The 21,312-nt window shown below is 37.9% G+C and overlaps 1 protein-coding gene across 4 annotated transcripts; it reads right to left on the reverse strand.

Moving 5' to 3' along the window:
* Positions 1-1,092: 1,092 nt before the first annotated feature.
* LOC140179641 (uncharacterized) lies at positions 1,093-20,991 on the reverse strand. 4 transcript variants are annotated; one of them, XR_011873344.1, is made up of 3 exons: positions 19,891-20,907; positions 19,666-19,779; positions 1,093-1,303 (listed from the first exon to the last, which is right to left on the reverse strand). XR_011873344.1 is itself a non-coding variant. In XM_072218949.1 (3 exons), exon 3 carries the CDS (start codon positions 9,042-9,044, stop codon positions 7,539-7,541), a length of 1,506 nt encoding a protein of 501 aa, XP_072075050.1. In that variant the 5' UTR covers positions 9,045-12,893; positions 19,666-19,779; positions 19,891-20,991; the 3' UTR covers positions 4,655-7,538. The 4 variants fall into 4 exon arrangements, 2 of the variants coding, with proteins under 2 accessions (XP_072075050.1, XP_072075051.1); XM_072218949.1 differs by lacking the exon at positions 1,093-1,303 and adding an exon at positions 4,655-12,893 and having other exon boundaries at positions 19,891-20,991; XR_011873343.1 differs by lacking the exon at positions 1,093-1,303 and adding an exon at positions 17,049-17,186 and having other exon boundaries at positions 19,891-20,853.
* Between the last annotated feature and the right edge of the window lie 321 nt (positions 20,992-21,312).

Here is a 21,312-nt window from a genome sequence, read left to right on the forward strand (position 1 = left end):
TTTATAAAATTCTAATGTAAAGCTCTTAATATATACTTTTGCAACACTTGAAGAAGAAATGTCTTGCAGTTAAAGTTATTTGTGTTATTACAGTTAGTAATTATGCCAAAAAATTATACTTTTTCACTTAGGAATATTTTTCTAAGTTTATTTAGAGTTAATATCTTAAGAGTTTAATTAATGACCTCTTAGATTTAGTTATTATTATAGTTTCTAGGTTATCTTGTTGTAGATATCATATGTTAATGATTAAATATTATTATTTCTTATGACATTTTAGTGTTAATATAATTACCTTTTAATATATATTTTATTATTTTTTGTATTTTTATTTATTATATATTTTTTTAATAATTTTTTATTCTTTTGATTAATAAAAATATTATAAGATACCGACCATTGTAAAAGATTAAAAACATTTAAATAGACTGTTTTGGAATTTTTAAAATTTTTTGAGAACTATTAAAGATTTTGAAAATTCTTTGAATATTATTTTGTAGTTTATCTTGGAGACTAATTTATTCAGTTCGCACATGTGGACACTTAACGGCCACATATGCAAATTAATGTTTCACGTCAGCAATTACTATTAATGACTAATAGAAGAAGACTGTATTATCTAACAAAAATAAATATTAAAAATTATTTTATATATTTTAAAACTTTGAGGAGCTAAAATATCCAAATTTAAAAATATCAAAAATTAATTTGGATAATTAATCTTATTTTAAATTCTTAAACAAAATAATGTGCAAGATAATATAAGAATCTAGTAGCATATAATAGTTTAAGCCTAGAGTATTGACCAATGGAAATTAAATAGCGACTTTAATGGGAGTCGCTGTCTCAATTGCATCATATACTATAGAAACTGTGATCAATAGAAATATGACCATACCAGCTTTGGCTGTATAGAAACCAAGCATAACCACAAACCATTATTGTCCTATCTGTAACACCCTAACTACCAAAGCTCACGCTTCCAGCTGCGCAACTCTGATAGTTCAGACATTACAACGACACTTATACTATTTAATATTAAAATATGAGCCTGTTTAAAACTTTAAACCACAATACTGCTCCCAACTATACTTTCGTTCGATAACGTACATCCATAAATACCATACAACTTACAAAAACTCATAAAGAGTACATCCATATATATATATAATCCAATACAATTCCTATCCCTCTTACAGATTATATCAAGATAAAGGCGAGGGTACAATAGACTATAACTAAAACAATACAGAGCATCACAACAACAATTAAATAAGCTCTTCGTAACTTCTGCGCCCATATCCTGAAAGGAGAAAAATGTAGGGGGGGTGAGAACATCATCCTCGAAAGGGTTCTCAGTAGAGGGTTTTTGGGAATTACTGTAATAGGATACGTGAAGATAAATCGTACTAGTGATTAATAACCGTCTTATGCCTCCTTTTCAAAAACAACGGTTTACAGTAAAAGTAAAGTCTAAAAATCTTTTCTGAAGGAAGAACCGTTCAATTCTCAAAAACTCAAAAGCCTTTCAAAACAGTTTATCTATGCTGAACCAAAACAGCCTTTCATATTTTATTCCAAACCAGAAACACAAAACCGAAATCAACCATCGGTCCATCTCAATTCAACCACGGCCCTAGGCCCAAACAATCCAACCATCAACCAATCACCACAGTCCAACAGAGTCCCAGTAGCAAACACAAATAGGAAGATGCAAGCACAAACAAACAGTTATTGCAAGTAGAACAATTACCAATTATTCACATAGGCAAACCAAGTATAATATGCACACCCAAACAATGTCACATAGATACATATGATGCATGCCTGTCCCTAGTGGCTGATGATATCATCTGTCAGTTATAGAGCCAACCCGACAAGTCCTGGTAGCTAACCATTGGACTGTCCCTCTGTCGCGCATCCCCAACTCGAGTTATACTCAATATAAACTTGATCATAATCATGATCCATATCCATCACCTTCACTGGTGAATATTTACGGGGGCGAGCTCATCCGGGCTTTCACAGTGCCCGACCACACTTACGACATAGGGTCAAAAGAGCTTCGAGTCTCAACCTGGAGTACGTGGTGGCTAGCCACTGCTTCCTCCCAGGGAAACTCTCATCTCCGATAGTGGAAGTGCAACATTCACATTTATCAATATCTCAGCATATATGCATTCATTCTCAGCCATGGATCAACATCCATCTCAGCCATCCGGCTCGCGGTTCAATCCAGAACCAGCCAATATTGATAATCATACACAGCCATTCCGGCTCACGGTTCAATCCAGAACCAGCCAATATTCATAATCATACACAGCCATTCTGGCCCATAATAAAAACAGCACTTCCACCATTCAAAATAATCAAATTCATAAAACCGGCTTTTAGGCCATAAATCACTTTTCTCAAGTCATTTCACTTTGAAATCAAATTTCAACTCTTTTCAGCCTTGGCTTTAAAGATCTCATTTCTCAAATCATCTCAGGCTCATAAGCCACTTTTACTCAAGGTAAATTCCCCTTTTTAGAAACAATGCCACTCTTGGCACCCTCTTTCCAAAACTTCCATAATCATGGCAAGTTAAAAATCTCTTTGAGATATTCAGAATCACCCATCCAACAATGGAATTTTATAACAAAAGTTTCTCGGCAGAGTCCCAAGTCTTTAGGAGAGAATAACATAACTCATTCCGCCAAATTCATTTAAAATCATTAAAACATTGGCTTTCCGATTTGAGTAAGAAAATAGGATCTAAGCCAAACCGAGTCATGTAATTATTTACTTCTTTCAAAGCCGTTTCCTTTACTTAGGCAAAACCAACTTCAACCCCATGATAAATTCTAGAACGTTTCAACTGTTCAAAATTGTTTTAGTCTTGCAAGAATTCAGAATTCAAAGAGTACTTAAAACCTTTCTCAAAACATTTCAAAACGAAACTTGTCAATAGACATTCGGGTTCTTTCAAAGTCATTGAAACTCCTCTAATTGAAACCCTCAAGTCAAATTCAAAGGCATTGCCCTTGTCACATTTAAAACAGCTTTAAAACATAAGTTTCATTCTAAATAACTTTCTCCTGAAAGAGATACCATGCCTTTCTTAAGAAGCAAGACTAAATCAGAATTTTCCCTTTAATAATTCGTTTCAAAAGGATGAACCATCATTTTCTTGATAATTCAAATAAAATAGTAGAAGTCTTTAACTCATCATTTTTCCAGACAACATTCAATAAAGACTCGGATTTTATAGAAATTTTGGCAGCATCTCCCCTAAAACTTGGACTTTGCCACCCGGTTCGGGTCCCAACTAAACCGTCCCATAATCCTTTTCAATAGTCCAGAATCCAAAATCAATTCAAAATCAAGCTAAATTCAACAGTCGCCTCATTGGCATATCTCAAGAAAATCGTTTCAAAATCACACAAATATCAACTGAATTAACTCATTTCCAAAGCTTTAAAGAAACAGTTCAGCAACATTCATTTATCAAACCAGATCATTTAAAGCAAGCCAGGCTGAATTCAAGAGTGGATTCTATTTTTCACATTCTCAATAAAAATTAACTCAAATCAATTCTCAACGGGTTAAACTCGATCTCAAAGCTTTAAAAGAATCAACTTGAAAAGCATTTCGTTTTACAAAACCACACAACAATTCAACCAACAGACGTTCATAACCAACCAAGGCAAATCAAGCTATACATAAGGCTGATACAATCACCAAATACACATTCACTCACATCAGTATCCATATGTAATAATTCCAATATATAAAATATAGTTTTTGGAAAGCGACCCTACCTCAAAACGCAATTCCATGACCCATCGCGCCTCATCCTCCCCGCAACCTCCTTCTCTCTCCTCGAAGCTCGACGGCGGCATCAATCCGAGGCGACGATGATAGCACACGGCGGCGCAGCTCTGCGCGGTGGGTCGCGCTCCTCCTCGCGTGACAGAGGCACAACTGCTGGCTCCAGGAACGGGACGAAGACACGGTGACCCCGACGGCGATTGGGCGCAGCCCATGGCTCCATGGGTGGCGGTGGTGCGGTATTTTACAACCACACTTACTAACCGGCAAGTGCACCGGGTCGTACCAAGTAATACCTTACGTGAGTAAGGGTTGATCCCACGAGGATTGATGGATTAAGCAACAATAGCGTTTGATAGGATTAGTTAGACAAACAGAAAAGAGTGTTGAATATTCAAAGAGCATTAAATAGAAGACAGGGAAATGATTAATTTGGGAATAAAATATTGAGAAAGTAGTTAAGGTTTCAGAGTTATCTATTTTTCCGGATTAACTTTTCTTACTAACTAATTTAATTATGCAGGATTTAATTTATGACAAACTGTATGTGACTAGACCCTAATTTCTTAGACCTTCCTAGTCTCCCCTAAAATTCATTAACTGCCAATTCCTTGGTCAATTAATTCCAATTAGAGGGTGATAATCAATTTCTAGTTTATATGCCACAAAAACTCTAATTATCCAAGAGAAAAAAGGATTATATGTCATGTATCCTATTAAATTCAGATAATTAAAATTTAGGAGAAATAGTTTTCAAGCTGTTGTTCAGGTAAAGAGCTTTTCCAAGTTTTACAAGAACTCAAATAGAAAGAGGGTCATACTTCCGTTCCACCCAAATTCATAAAAATAAAGAGCGAAAACAATTCTTAAATTATAAATCCACACATAAATTAAACTAGTAAAAGCAAGAAAATTAATCCATAGAAATAGACAGAGCTCCTAACCTTAATAGTGGAGGTTTAGTTGCTCATGGAAAAGAGAAAATAAGGATTCAGGTAAAAATGTACAGAGTTCCAATCTGATGGCATCAGATCCCTTTTTATAACTAATCCTAATAAATTTAAAATCTAATATTTAAAATTAAACTTAAAATAATATCTTTTCCTAATTTAAGATTTAAATTTGAATTAATTAACAGATCTTCGGTGGATGGGTGGGGACCACTTGATTTGTCCATTCTGCAGCTTCTAATATGTGATTTCTGGGCTGAAAACTGGGTCAAAAAAGTCCAGAAATCGTCTCCAGCATTTTTCTACTTTTTCTGCACGTAGCGCATGTGACGCGTCCGCGTCGTCCACGCGTTCGCATCATTTGTGCAGATTTCAGTCCACGCGTTCGTGTTAAGCAGGCGATCGCGTCATTGCGATTTCCTCCATTCCGCGCGGTCGCGTGAGCCATGCGTCCGCGTCGGTATTCGCTGGTCATCTCCTTGGCTTCTTCTCTTTCTCTGCAGAAATTCCATCAAATTCTGCCAAATGCTACCTAAAATAAATAAAATTGCACAAAACTCAAAATAGCATCCATAGTGGCTAAAATATAATTAATTCTTAATTAAATTCAACAATTTAGATGCAAATTCACTAGGAAAAGATAGACAAGATGCTCACGCATCACAACACCAAACTTAAACTGTTGCTTGTCCTCAAGCAACCAAAACTAATATAAGCTTAGGATGTGAATTTGCATGAGAATGAGAGTTCGATTAAGCCCATGTCTCTTCTTATGGTGGGGTTTACAACTGTAATCCTGAATAGTTTTGGCATCTCACTTTATCCTTTGAAGTTCAGAATGATTGGCATCCCTAGGAACTCAGAATTCAGATAGTGTTATTGACTCTCCTAGTTCAGTATGTTGATTCTTGAACACAGCTACTTTATGAGTCTTGGCTGTGACCCTAAGCATTTTGTTTTTCAGTATTACCACCGGATACATAAATGTCACAGACACATAACTGGGTGAACCTTTTCAGATTGTGACTTAGCTTTGCTAGAGTCCCCAGTTAGAGGTGCCTAGAGCTCTTAAGCACACTCTTTTTGCTTTGGACCACGACTTTAACCGCTCAGTCTCAAGCTTTTCACTTGACACCTTCACGCCACAAGCACATGGTTAGGGACAGCTTGATTTAGCCGCTTAGGCCAGGATTTTATTCCTTAGGGCCCTCCTATCCATTAATGCTCAAAGTCTTGGATCCTTTTTACCCTTTGCCTTTTAGTTTAAAGGGTTATTGGCTTTTTCTCTGCTTGCTTTTTCTTTTTCTTTTTATTTTATTTTATTTTTTTTTTTCGCAAGCTTTGTGTTTTTCACTGCTTTTTCTTGCTTCAAGAATCAATTTTATGATTTTTCAGATTATCAATAATATTTCTCTTTTTCATCATTCTTTCAAGAGCCAACAATTTTAACATTCATAGACTTCACTATCAAAAAATATGCACTGTTCATGTCATGCATTCAGAATCACAGAAAATACCACCACATTTAAGTAAATAAGACTATTATTCAATATAGACCCACTTTCTCATGCAATATATCACTCCTATATTTTTTTTTATTTAAGCTCAGTGAGTAATACATGAGACATCTTTTCAGAATTAAAGCAATAGAAAAACTAAACTAGTCCTAAGATTCTAACTAATAAAGGATCATGCAACAAACAAAGCAAAATAACAGGAAACCGGAACATAACATAGAAAAAGAGGGGAGGAATAAAAAATGAAAGGAACTCAACCACCTTAATTATCCTAGCGGTCGCTTTATTCTTTAGGTTGTGCTCCTTCGCGAAGATGATTCGCCTCCCTTTTGTACTAGAAAACCTGTAAGCGCAGTGTCAACACCAAACTTAAGGGTTTGCTTGTCCTCAAGCAAAGAAGAACTGAAAATAGAAAAGACAAATATTAAAATGAAAGAAAAAATAAAAGGATAAGAGAATAAGAGAGAAGTAGGATTGGGAGAGAGAGAGAAAGAAAACTGGGCGGCGCAAGCGACGCGTTTGCGTGGGTCACGCGATCGCGTATGTCGCGCATTCTTCATAATGACGCGTTAGTGTCAGGCACGCGACCGCGTGCCCTGGATTTTGTGCGATTCGCGCGAAGCCAGCCGCGCGCTCGTGTGACTTTCTGTTCGCATGGCTTGGGAACCAAATCTTCATACGACGCGTTCGCGTGAGCAACGCGGACGCGTGGATGGCCATTTATGCAATTGACGCGGACGCGTCGGGCATGCGTTCGCGACCAAATTTGTGCTTTTAGCACACTTCTTGCCTCAAGCCAGCTTAACTCTCTGTCCAAACACCTTTTACATCGATTTTTCGGGTCACGCGTCCGCGTGGATGACGCGGTCACGTGAAGTGGCAAAAATCATGAATGATGTGGTCGCGTGAGCCATGCGTCTGCGTGGGCTTGTTTGTGCTAGAGGCATCATTCTTGCGCCACTCCCGCGCAACTCTCTGTTCAAATTTATTTTTCATGCACACATGATTGACGCGTTCGCGTCAATGACGCGATCGCGTCGTGTGCCTCTTTTTTTTTTTTTGAAATATAGCTTGAGGTGTTCGATTCCTGGAAGAACATAGCTGCATGATCAGAAAATTAGTAAGAACTTCAAAAAAAAATAAATAAAATAAAATAACTAAGAAAACTACTACTACAAAAATAGCTAAGGATACGAATTTATCGGGTAGCCTCCCGACAAGCGCTTCTTTATCGTCACTAGCTTGACGGTCAGCTCCTCTAAGGAGGAGGATCATAGGGGCTCAGCTCTTCACCCCTTACTTTGAACTTCTTTCCTGTGTCTCCATAACGTAGCTCAATATGCTCCAGAGAGAGGATTTTGATTACTGTATAAACCCATGCTGGATTGCTGGTCAACACCACCTTCATTCCTGGGGAGAAACCTTCAGTGGGGATCTTTTTGTTTCTCCATCCTCTGGGTATTTTTTTCTTTTTGGGGACCTCCTCCTTGGTGGATGATGCAGTTTCAACACCAAACTTAGGTTTGATGTCAGGCAGAATTTTATCGGTTGTCACCAAAGGAGGTTTGAGTTGCATATTCTGCTGTGCATCATCAGGGGGTTCTTGAAGGTTTGGATCAATAAGCTCAGCCTGCATGCACCTCTCTTCTTCACCTGTTGAATGTACATCTTTGAAGACATGAAAGACCAGTTGCTCATTATGCACTCTAAGCACTAATTCACCCACTTCTACATCAATCAGAGCTCTTTCAGTGGCTAGAAATGGTCTTCCTAGAATTATAGAGGCATTCTCATCCTCCCCTGTGTCAAGAATCACAAAGTCTGCTGGGAGGAAGAACTTACCTACTTTAACCAAGATGTTTTCCACTAATCCGTATGCAGGCTTCATAGATTTGTCTGCCATCTGTAATGCTATCTTTGTGAGTTGTGCCTCTTGGATTTGCAGCTTCTTCATCACAGATAAGGGCATTAGAATTATGCTTGCCCCTAGATCACATAGGGCTTTCTCAAAGGTTGTGCTCCCAATGGTGCATGGAATTTGAAAGCTCCCTGGATCTGGCATCTTCCTTGGCAAGTTATTCTGAATTACAGCACTACATTCCTTAGTCAGGACTACTGTCTCATCTCCCTTTAAACGCTTTTTCTTTGACAACAGCTCCTTCATGAACTTGACATAGATAGGCATTTGCTCCAAAACCTTAGCAAAAGGAATATTGATTTGTAACTTTCTGAAGATTTCCAAGAACTTTGGAAACTGCTTGTCCTTGGTCTCCTTTTGAAGTCTCTGAGGATACGGCATCTTAGGCTTGTACTCAGGAGCCTTTGGCAGTGTAGGATAAGTGTCAAGAGAGTCTGGGAATGGGTTGTCTGCACGCTTTGGAGGGGCGTGCTCTACTTCTTCCTTCTTCTCATCTGGAGCTTCCTTTTTAACTAGCTCTTCATTGGCCTTGGTCTCAGAGCCAGCTACTTTACCACTTCTCAATTGAATAGCCTTGCAATCTTCTCCTGGGTTCACCACTGTATCCTCTTGAAATGTACTTGTAGACTTCTCAAGTATTTTCTTGCTCAGTTGGCCCACTAGCACCTCTAAGTTTCTAATAGAGGCTCTGGTTTCCTGTATAACTTGTGCTTTCGTACTTGCCACTTGTTCACTTATTACGGTGATAGCCTTGCATTCCTCTCTTGGATTTGGAATTATGTTACCAGGAAGGCTATTAGTGGTCCTCTGATTAATTTCATTAACCTTTGTGGCTAATTGACCCATTTGAATCTCTAGGTTTTTGATGGATGCTCTGGTTTCCTGTCTAAAACCTGTCAATATTGCTTCCAAATCATTGTTCTGTTGGAAACCGCCCTGAAAACTATTGTTGAAGTTCTGAGGTCTCTGAGGTTGGTCCCTCCACCCAAAGTTTGGGTGATTCCTCCATCCCTAGTTGTATGTCTTAGAATATGGATCATTGTTGGGATTTCTAGGACCACTCCCCATGTAATTCACCTGTTCAGAAGAAGGTTGAGCATAATCATAATTATCATTTTGCATAAAGTTACCTGCCATGTCATAGGAGACTTCCTATGGTGGATTTTGGGTGTGGATAGCTGAGACTTGCATGTCACCCATCTGTTGAGTAAGTAGATTTATTTGCTGAGACATCAGCTTGTTCTAAGTAAGAAGAGCATTAACAGCTTCTACTTCCAACACACCTCTCTTTTGAGAGGTCTCAGAGTTCACAGGATTCCTGTTAGATGAGTAGAGATATTGGTTGCTTGCAACTAATTCAATCAGCTCAATAGTCTCCTCTGGTGTCTTCTTCTTGTGCAATGAACCACCTGCAGAAGTGTCTAGGCTCATCTTGGACATCTCACCCAAACCTTCATAAAAGATATCTAGTTTGGTCTATTTGGAGAACATGTCTGGAGGGCATTGCCTAGTCAGTAGCTTGTATCTCTCCCAAGCTTCATAAAGAGTTTCATCCTCCTTCTGTCTGAAAGTCTGAACTTCCAACCTAAGCTTAGTCAGCTTCTTTGGTGGGAAAAATTTTGTGAGAAACTCAGTAACAACCTTGTCCCAAGTATTCAGACTCTCCTTTGGTTGGGAATCTAGCCATAACTTTGCTTTATCCCTCAGAGCAAACGGGAAGAGCATGAGTTTGTACACCTCTGGGTTCACTCCATTTGTCTTCACAGTATCACATATCTGCAGAAAATCAGAAATAAACTGATTTGGATCTTCATGAGGAAGTCCATGATATTGGCAATTTTGTTGCACCAGGGTGACCAATTGTGGCTTCAACTCAAAGTTGTTTGCAGTTATAGGAGGCACCACAATGCTCTTTCCATAAAGGTCTGCAGTAGGAGCAGAATAAGAGCCAAGCACTCTCCTCTGTTGATCATCCCCATTCAGATTTACCACATTGGCATTAGCGTTATTATTTGCCATAGTGGATTATGCAGTCTTGCTATGGTGGATTTTGGGTGTGGATAGCTGAGACTTGCATGTCACCCATCTGTTGAGTAAGTAGATTTATTTGCTGAGACATCAGCTTGTTCTAAGTAAGAAGAGCATTAACAGCTTCTACTTCCAACACACCTCTCTTTTGAGAGGTCTCAGAGTTCACAGGATTCCTGTTAGATGAGTAGAGATATTGGTTGCTTGCAACTAATTCAATCAGCTCAATAGTCTCCTCTGGTGTCTTCTTCTTGTGCAATGAACCACCTGCAGAAGTGTCTAGGCTCATCTTGGACATCTCACCCAAACCTTCATAAAAGATATCTAGTTTGGTCTATTTGGAGAACATGTCTGGAGGGCATTGCCTAGTCAGTAGCTTGTATCTCTCCCAAGCTTCATAAAGTGTTTCATCCTCCTTCTGTCTGAAAGTCTGAACTTCCAACCTAAGCTTAGTCAGCTTCTTTGGTGGGAAAAATTTTGTGAGAAACTCAGTAACAACCTTGTCCCAAGTATTCAGACTCTCCTTTGGTTGGGAATCTAGCCATAACTTTGCTTTATCCCTCAGAGCAAACGGGAAGAGCATGAGTTTGTACACCTCTGGGTTCACTCCATTTGTCTTCACAGTATCACATATCTGCAGAAAATCAGAAATAAACTGATTTGGATCTTCATGAGGAAGTCCATGATATTGACAATTTTGTTGCACCAGGGTGACCAATTGTGGCTTCAACTCAAAGTTGTTTGCAGTTATAGGAGGCACCACAATGCTCTTTCCATAAAAGTCTGCAGTAGGAGCAGAATAAGAGCCAAGCACTCTCCTCTGTTGATCATCCCCATTCAGATTTACCACATTGGCATTAGCGTTATTATTTGCCATAGTGGATTATGCAGTCTTGCAAAGTCTTGCTTGTTGTAAACGTCGCCTGAAAGTTCTTTCAGGTTCAGGATCAAAGTCTAAGAGATGTTCTTTGTCTCTGTTCCTGCGCATACACAAGCAGAAAATAAGAAAAAATGGGACTCTCTACGTCAGAGTGCAGAGAAGTCCCTGTGAGGTAACTTGTGTAAAATAATAAAATAACAATACTAAATAAATAAATAAATAAATTCAAAAATTTAAAAGAAAAAATAAACAGAAAATTAAAATTAACTGGGTAACACCAAACTTAAATTCAGAAATAAAAAAAATAAATTTTTTTTGCTATTTTATTTATTTAAATATAAAATTTTTTTTAATAAAAGGAAAAAAATACGGAAAGGGGGGTAACGTAAACGAAAGGAAAAATAAATAAAAAAAATAAAAATAAACGTAAAGAGAAAAAAGAAAAAAAATGCAAAATAAAAAAAATATAAAAATTAATAATAATAAAAAAATAAAAAAATTATCTAATCTAAGCAATCAAACAACGAGTAGTTGTTAATCACAATCAATCCCCGACAACGGCGCCAAAAACTTGGTGCGGTATTTTACAACCACACTTACTAATCGGCAAGTGCACCGGGTCGTACCAAGTAATACCTTACGTGAGTAAGGGTCGATCCCACAAGGATTGATGGATTAAGCAACAATAGCGTTTGATAGGATTAGTTAGACAAACAGAAAGGAGTGTTGAATATTCAAAGAGCATTAAATAGAAGACAGGGAAATGATTAATTTAGGAATAAAATATTGAGAAAGCAGTTAAGGTTTCAGAGTTATCTATTTTTTCGGATTAACTTTTCTTACTAACTAATTTAATTATGCAGGATTTAATTTATGGCAAACTGTATGTGACTAGACCCTAATTTCTTAGACCTTCCTAGTCTCCCCTAAAATTCATTAACTGCCAATTCCTTGGTCAATTAATTCCAATTAGAGGGTGATAATCAATTTCTAGTTTATATGCCACAAAAACTCTAATTATCCAAGAGGAAAAAGGATTATATGTCACGTATCCTATTAAATTCAGATAATTAAAATTTAGGAGAAATAGTTTTCAAGCTGTTGTTCAGGTAAAGAGCTTTTCCAAGTTTTACAAGAACTCAAATAGAAAGAGGGTCATACTTCCGTTCCACCCAAATTCATAAAAATAAAGAGCGAAAACAATTCTTAAATTATAAATCCACACATAAATTAAAATAGTAAAAGCAATAAAATTAATCCATAGAAATAGACAGAGCTCCTAACCTTAATAGTGGAGGTTTAGTTGCTCATGGAAAAGAGAAAATAAGGATTCAGGTAAAAATGTACAGAGTTCCAATCTGATGGCATCAGATCCCTTTTTATAACTAATCCTAATAAATTTAAAATCTAATATTTAAAATTAAACTTAAAATAATATCTTTTCCTAATTTAAGATTTAAATTTGAATTAATTAACAGATCTTCGGTTGATGGGTGGGGACCACTTGATTTGTCCATTCTGCAGCTTCTAATCTGTGATTTCTGGGCTGAAAACTGGGTCAAAACAGCCCAGAAATCGTCTCCAGCGTTTTTCTACTTTTTCTGCACGTGGCGCATGTGACGCGTCCGCGTCGTCCACGCGTTCGCGTCATTTGTGCAGATTTCAGTCCACGCGTTCGTGTCAGGCACGCGATCGCGTCATTGCGATTTCCTCCATTCCACGCGATCGCGTGAGACATGCGTCCGCGTCGGTATTCGCTGGTCATCTCCTTGGCTTCTTCTCTTTCTCTGCAGAAATTCCATCAAATTCCGTCAAATGCTACCTAAAATAAATAAAATTGCACAAAACTCAAAATAGCATCCATAGTGGCTAAAATATAATTAATTCTTAATTAAATTCAACAATTTAGATGCAAATTCACTAGGAAAAGATAGACAAGATGCTCACGCATCAGGCGGCGATGCCGTGAGCTCCCCTTATTCTCTCCTCTGCCGTGTGGCTTCTTCCCCCTTGCTCGGTTCTGGTCCTCGTGATGGCGGCGAGCGGCGAGCAGCTCGGCGGTGACGGTGAGGCCTGCCGGCGCCAGCCCGCGCCTCTCTTCCTCCCCTGCTTCCCTGTGCGTTCCCTGTTTCCTCCTGGCCCTTTTCTCTCTTTTGTTTCTTCTGGTAGCAGCTGTTGCTGCTGTAGTGTTAGGTGCGTGTGTGTGTTGGGTTCAGGGGAACCGGGTAACCGGGTAGGGTTTTTTAGGGTTAGGGTTCATTTTCAAAAATTAGGGTTAAGGGCATTTTAGTAATTTCACTTAAAAATAGGTATAATGTAGTAATTAGAAATAAATTCTATTTCAACAATAATAGTGCATAAAATACTATTTGCTCATCAATTTCACACTTTATTTTCAATAAAATGTCCAAATCTAAAAATTAGAAATAATATAATTAATTTCTCTATTTTCCAAAATAGTAGTATTAATATTTAAAATATTAATTATTTAATCCAAATAATGTAAAACCCCTCTTATTTCATAACTACCAAATTCATAATCTGAATATAGAAAATAACCCAATAATTATAAAATTGGATAAAAATCATAACTCGTCTCAAATTCAATAAATCAAAACTTGCCTTAATTATCTTTAATAAAATGATTTCCGAAATTAAGGCTATAAATAACTATATGATTTGAGACTTGATCATAATAAGACTTTTCAAAAGTTCTGGGTCTTACATCCTACCCACCTTATAAAAATTTTCGCCCTCGAAAATTGATACAAAATGAAAGAAATTCCATAACAGTTCACCCTTGAACACATTTAAGGAAGAAGCAAAAATATCTCAAAATATAATCATATATATACGATTTTCAAATACTTTGATCGTCATATGCATAAGGGTGCAAAGGTAGGAGTGTGATTGCAAAGCAAACATTACAAGGTAGGCTCGATGCAAAAGATAACATGGGTCAATCATGTGATAGTAGGGCAAGGCATCAAAGGCTATAAAACAGGATGGGGTTAAAACAACGTGCTTAACATCCGCACACTAATCTCATATCAGCCTCAGGGCTTCAACTTTCCAACCTCATCAGGCACTTTTCAATCCCCATATCCGACCACAAGACTGACAACCACAACCCGTTCGCAAGGAACAAAACACTCACAACTCATACGTTGCACACCTACCGCTTCAACTTCCGTATGCACATATCACGTCTTAAAGAACTAATGCATCGAAATTACTACGTCTACAGATCACACGTGATATCAAAACAATTCTCGAGTCTACTCAGAAGGATACCAGATTCAGAAAGGAAAGACATGTGTCAAGAATAATACTCATAGATTTGGGAGAATGTATCCAATCCAGGTAAACAAGGACACTCAACCAATGAAGTTTGCTAGAAATAAATCGATTGACAACTTCAAAGATAACCCTTGTATCAAAGAAATCCAACAGGACCAATAAGAAGAAAATTCAGCGCATTATTTTGAAACAAACTCAAGTTGAGTCGAAGAAATAGGAGGTTTACAGAAAAGAATATCAAACCCAAGACAAGGCTCACAGAACTCAAGAGCACGATTACAAATACTTTCGAATATACTGTCCATGAAAAAGTCGAAAACTTGCGAAAAAAACCACTTTGCAGTCTAGAAGAAAAGTTGAGCAACAAACATTCTTCAAGAGAGTAGCAAAAGCATAAATGTGGCTTTACTTCAATACAATTTCATGCTGAAGTAGATCATGTAGAGTTTTAAAAATAAAATCCACACAAGTTTGGCTAAGAGCTAAAATATTTCCTCAAATATTTTAGAAAGATAATTAGGTGCATAACCTAACCAAAAGCAATCATAAAACTCGAAAGAGAATCAAATGCTTATTCAAAAATTCTAAAAATTCATATTCAAACAAGTGTGTATGACATTTATAGCATGGACGCAAGAGGAAGTTAAACTCTCTTTAGAAAAGAAATTCCGAGGTAGAAATTTGCTTACAATTTAGTAAAGAAAATAAGTGGTGCGTTACAACGAACCGGTTTCCATTAAACAAGGAAGCTTTTCAAAACTTCATTTAAAATAGTGTATGCCAACTTTAAATTAACTTCGCCAAAATTGAACAATGGTTTCAATCTCAATCAAACAACAGAAAATAAATTCCGTTTAAAACTTCTTACAAGAGAATTCAAAACTTCTTTAAAAAGTTCAGAACAAGACTCCCAAAAGTGTTCTTAAAATCACCATCTCAGAAGAACATTCAAGAAGTTTAAGATGTACTAAAAAGGAGTCAAGCCTTGCAAGAAAGGATCTTAAACCAAAGTAGTCCAAATAAGATTCACTAGGCATGAGTCATCAAACAAGCTTTCAATTGATCCAAAAGAATACAAAAGTCATAGGAAAAGACAACTCAATCATTAGTAATTTCTCAAAGGTAAATCTTTAACTAAAAACTCTTGTAGAGAAAATGAGAGAATAAACAATGCACTAATTTGAAACGAATCAAACTGACTCACATACGGATGAGATTCACAAGAGAGGACAAACCAAGATCAATGGTAATTTCACAAGATGTAAAAGATTAGTTAAAAACAGAATCATGTATGACATTCATAGAGGTGAAAAGCTTAAGAAGGAGCGAGTCTGATCATAAGAAGAAAGGTATGAGTCCAACATTTTCAAAAGAACAACAATAGCATAAACCATGTAGTATGCTAAATCAAACTCAAATCAAAATGAATTAAGTAAAGTTTATCAAATGAAACTCAACCGGGATAAAAGTGAAAAATTCCCTTTCTTTCCAGAATTTTGAAAAATACCCTAAATACATAATCAAATGAAGATGTGCATTGGAACTATAGTAAAATTACTAGAAAGTCAAATTGTATTTGAAGTAAATGCGGTTCTGCAAACCAGTAAAAGTACAGGTGGGGTATTAGAAATAAATAGTTGTTAAACTGTATAAGAAATCTTCAAGGTCCCATGTATAGATAAGTGTATATCTAGTCAACAGCAATTTTTATAAAAATCTCAAAATTAGCTGTAATCACTGTCAAATAAGAGGAAAACTGAATCAACAAGTTCTCTAAGAATGAACTCGGAATCCGGAGTTAAAAGTCACAGCACATTAAGACAGGTTCAAGGCTATATCGAAGAATACTTGAATCAAGAAGAACTCAAACAGAGGAAGGTAGGTGCAACAAGGATCTCAAACAAGCATATGAACTTAAGATCAAACAAGAATGCATGTGGATAGAGGAATAGAGTGGAACATCAAACTACTTTTAAAGGGGATTAGCAAACAAGAACTTCAAGTTAGGATATGAAAGAACAAGTCGACTCGAACAGAATTCAAGACTCACAACTGAATAGCCTCGAGAAATAGTTTCTAACGTTCCCAAGACCCGCGATTTCGCTTTACTCAAAACTCGTGGATCGTCTATGATAACCCATTAGTGCTCTCATATACATAATTCACTAGTATTAAGCCGGCCAAACTTAATATCAGGAATTATGCAATGCAAGACTAACGGCATTAATCAATAGATCGTCATGTGCATAAAGCTCTAATTCTCGTCATTCGACAAGACATAATACATGACAAACGCTCAGAGTATGCAACTGAAGCATAGTCGGTCCACTCCTCAGGCTCTACAGGAAGGACTGCTCTGATACCATAATGTAACACCCTAACTACCAAAGCTCACGCTTCCGGCTGCGCAACTCTGATAGCTCGGACATTACGACGACACTTATATTATTTAATACTAAAATATGAGCCTATTTAAAACTTTAAACCACAATACCGCTCCCAACTATACTTTCGTTCGATAACATACATCCATAAATACCATACAACTTACAAAAACTCATAAAGAGTACATCCATATATATATATATATATATATATATATATATATATATATATATATATATATATAAGTAATATTACAAACATAATCCAATACAATTCCTATCCCTCTTACAAATTATATCAAGATAAAGGTGAGGGTACAATAGACCATAACTTAAACAATACAGAGCATCACAACAACAAATAAATAAGCTCTTCGTAACTTCTGCGCCCATATCCTGAAAGGGGAAAAATGTAGGGGGGTGAGAACATCATCCTCGAAAGGGTTCTCAGTAGAGGGTTTTTGGGAATTACTGTAATAGGATACGTGAAGATAAATCGTACTAGTGATTAATAACCGTCTTATGCCTCCTTTTCAAAAACAACGGTTTACAGTAAAAGTAAAGTCTAAAAATCTTTTCTGAAGGAAGAACCGTTCAATTCTCAGAAACTCAAAAGCCTTTCAAAACAGTTTATCTATGCTGAACCAAAACAGCCTTTCATATTTTATTCCAAACCAGAAACACAAAACCGAAATCAACCATCGGTCCATCTCAATTCAACCACGGCCCTAGGCCCAAACAATCCAACCATCAACCAATCACCACAGTCCAACAGAGTCCCAGTAGCAAACACAAATAGGAAGATGCAAGCACAAACAAACAGTTATTGCAAGTAGAACAATTACCAATTATTCACATAGGCAAACCAAGTATAATATGCACACCCAAAAAATGTCACATAGATACACATGATGCATGCCTGTCCCTAGTGGCTGATGATATCATCTGTCGGTTATAGAGCCAACCCGACAAGTCCTGGTAGCTAACCATTGGACTGTCCCTCTGTCGCGCATCCCCAACTCGAGTTATACTCAATATAAATTTGATCATAATCATGATCCATATCCATCACCTTCACTGGTGAATATTTACGGGGGCAAGCTTATCTGGGCTTTCACAGTGCCCGGCCACACTTACGATATAGGGTCAAAAGAGCTTCGAGTCTCAACCTAGAGCGCGTCGTGGCTAGCCACTGCTTCCTCCCAGGGAAACTCTCATCTCCGATAGTGGAAGTGCAACATTCACATTTATCAATATCTCAGCATATATGATTCATTCTCAGCCATGGATCAACATCTATCTCAGCCATCCGGCTCGCGGTTCAATCCAGAACCAGCCAATATTCATAATCATACACAGCCATTCCGGCTCACGGTTCAATCCAGAACCAGCCAATATTCATAATCATACACAACCATTTTGGCCCATAATAAAAATAGCACTTCCACCATTCAAAATCATCAAATTCATAAAACCGGCTTTTAGGCCATAAATCACTTTTCTCAAGTCATTTCACTTTGAAATCAAATTTCAACTCTTTTCAGCCTTGGCTTTAAAGATCTCATTTCTCAAATCATCTCAGGCTCATAAGCCACTTTTACTCAAGGTAAATTCCCCTTTTTAGAAATAATGCCACTCTTGGCACCCTCTTTCCAAAACTTCCATAATCATGGCAAGTTAAAAATCTCTTTGAGATATTCAGAATCACCCATCCAACAATGGGATTTTATAACAAAAGTTTCTCGGCAGAGTCCCAAGTCTTTAGGGGAGAATAACATAACTCATTCCGCTAAATTCATTTAAAATCATTAAAACATTGGCTTTCCAATTTGAGTAAGAAAATAGGATTTAAGCCAAACCGAGTCATGTAATTATTTACTTCTTTCAAAGCCGTTTCCTTTACTTAGGCAAAACCAACTTCAACCCCCATGATAAATTCTAGAACGTTTCAACTGTTCAAAATTGTTTTAGTCTTGCAAGAATTTAGAATTCAAAGAGTACTTAAAACCTTTCTCAAAACATTTCAAAACGAAACTTGTCAATAGACATTCAGGTTCTTTCAAAGTCATTGAAACTCCTCTAATTGAAACCCTCAAGTCAAATTCAAAGGCATTGCCCTTGTCACATTTAAAACAGCTTTAAAACATAAGTTTCATTCTAAATAACTTTTTCCTGAAAGAGATACCATGCCTTTCTTAGGAAGTAAGACTAAATCAGAATTTCCCCTTTAATAATTTGTTTCAAAAGCATGAACCATCCTTTTCTTGATAATTCAAATAAAATAGTAGAAGTCTTTAACTCATCATTTTTTCAGACAACATTCAATAAAGACTCGAATTTTATAGAAATTTCGGCAGCATATCCCCTAAAACTTGGACTTTGCCACCCGATTTGGGTCCCAACTAAACCGTCCCACAATCCTTTTCAACAGTCCAGAATCCAAAATCAATTCAAAATCAAGCTAAATCCAACAGTCGCCTCATTGGCATATCTCAAGAAAACCGTTTCAAAATCACACCAATATCAACTGAATTAACTCATTTCCAAAGCTTTGAAGAAACGGTTCAGCAACATTCATTTATCAAACTAGAGCATTTAAAGCAAGCCAGGCTGAATTCAAGAGTGGATTCTATTTTTCACATTCTCAATAAATATTAACTCAAATCAATTCTCAACGCTTTAAAAGAATCAACTTGAAAAGCATTTCGTTTCACAAAACCACACAACAATTCAACCAACAGACATTCATAACCAACCAAGGCAAATCAAGCCATACATAAGGCCGATACAATCACCAAATACACATTCACTCACATCAGTATCCATATGTAATAATTCCAATATATAAAATATAGTTTTTGGAAAGCGCCCCTACCTCAAAATGCAATTCCATAACCCAAACGCCTCACAGAGTCCTTTCCGCCTCAACCCGAACTTACGGCAACCAAAACCTCAGCTCCAAGCCACTTTTGCAACAGTCTCAACAACTCTAATCGCAACATACAACAACCGAAACTCAATCTTATAGCAATTAATGCCATAAACCTCAGCGTGAGATTACAGAACAGTAACGAAAGGGCTTTCAAATCGAAACGCTTACCGAACCGAAGAAGGAACGGCTGAACCGAAACAGCGGCGGTCTCCGAGCCGGTTCAGCGGCAACTCAGCAGCCACCTCAAGCGGCAGCGGCGACAAATTCCGATCACGATAACCGGAACCAACACGCAGTGACTATAATATCCTCGGAATTCAAAAAGGACAGAAACCACAATTAAAACCCTTACCGGCAAACTTTTCCGGCGACAGCAGCAAGGTTTCAAGTGGCAGAAACTCAGCCTGGAGCTCCAGCGGTGATTCCGGAAGCCACATAACCATTCCCGGTGGTCAGAAACACAGAGGCGCAGCTTACCCCTCCGACAGCGACACCTACGGCGGCCTGAACCCTTTTTCCGGCGGCGGTGAGACCTCTAATAGCGCCGGCGCGGCTCACTCTGCTCCATAGCACAACAGCGCCTGGCCCTTCCCCCACCGCGAGCTCTCTGCCTCTCGCTATCCTTCGTGGCGGCTCTGGTGGCCGTTCCTGACGGCGATGGCAGTAGGGGTGGCAGAACAAACCACCATCGCGCCTCATCCTCCCCGCAACCTCCTTCTCTCTCCTCGAAGCTCGATGGCGGCATCAATCCGAGGCGACGGCGATAGCACACGGCGGCGCAGCTCTGCGCGGTGGGTCGCGCTCCTCCTCGCGTGACAGAGGCGCAACTGTTGGCTCCAAGAACGGGACGAAGACGCGGTGACCCCGACGGCGACTGGGCGCAGCCCACGGCTCCATGGGTGGCGGCGATGCCGTGAGCTCCCCTTCTTCTCTCCTCTGCCGCGTGGCTTCTTCCCCCTTGCTCGGTTCTGGTCCTCGTGATGGCGGCGAGCGGCGAGCAGCTTGGCGGTGACGATAGGCCCGCCGGCGCCAACCCGCACCTCTCTTCCTCCCCTGCTTCCCTCTGCGTTCCCTGTTTCCTCCTGGCCCTTTTCTCTCTTTTGTTTCTTTTAGTAGCAGCTGTTGCTGTTGTAGTGTTAGGTGCGTGTGTGTGTTGAGTTCAGGGGAACCGGGTAACCGGGTAGGGTTTTTTAGGGTTAGGGTTCATTTTCAAAAATTAGGGTTAAGGGCATTTTAGTAATTTCACTTAAAAATAGGTATAATGTAGTAATTAGAAATAAATTCTAATTCAACAATAATAGTGCATAAAATACTATTTGCTCATCAATTTCACACTTTATTTTTAATAAAATGTTCAAATCTAAAAATTAGAAATAATATAATTAATTTCTCTATTTTCCAAAATAGCAGTATTAATATTTAAAATATTAATTATTTAATCCAAATCATGTAAAACCCCTCTTATTTCATAACTGCCAAATTCATAATCTGAATATAGAAAATAACCCAATAATTATAAAATTGGATAAAAATCATAACTCGTCTCAAATTCAATAAATCAAAACTTGCCTTAATTATCTTTAATAAAAT

This window comes from Arachis hypogaea, chromosome 15 (assembly GCF_003086295.3).
Source record: "Arachis hypogaea cultivar Tifrunner chromosome 15, arahy.Tifrunner.gnm2.J5K5, whole genome shotgun sequence".
Classification (NCBI taxonomy): Eukaryota; Viridiplantae; Streptophyta; class Magnoliopsida; order Fabales; family Fabaceae; genus Arachis; species Arachis hypogaea.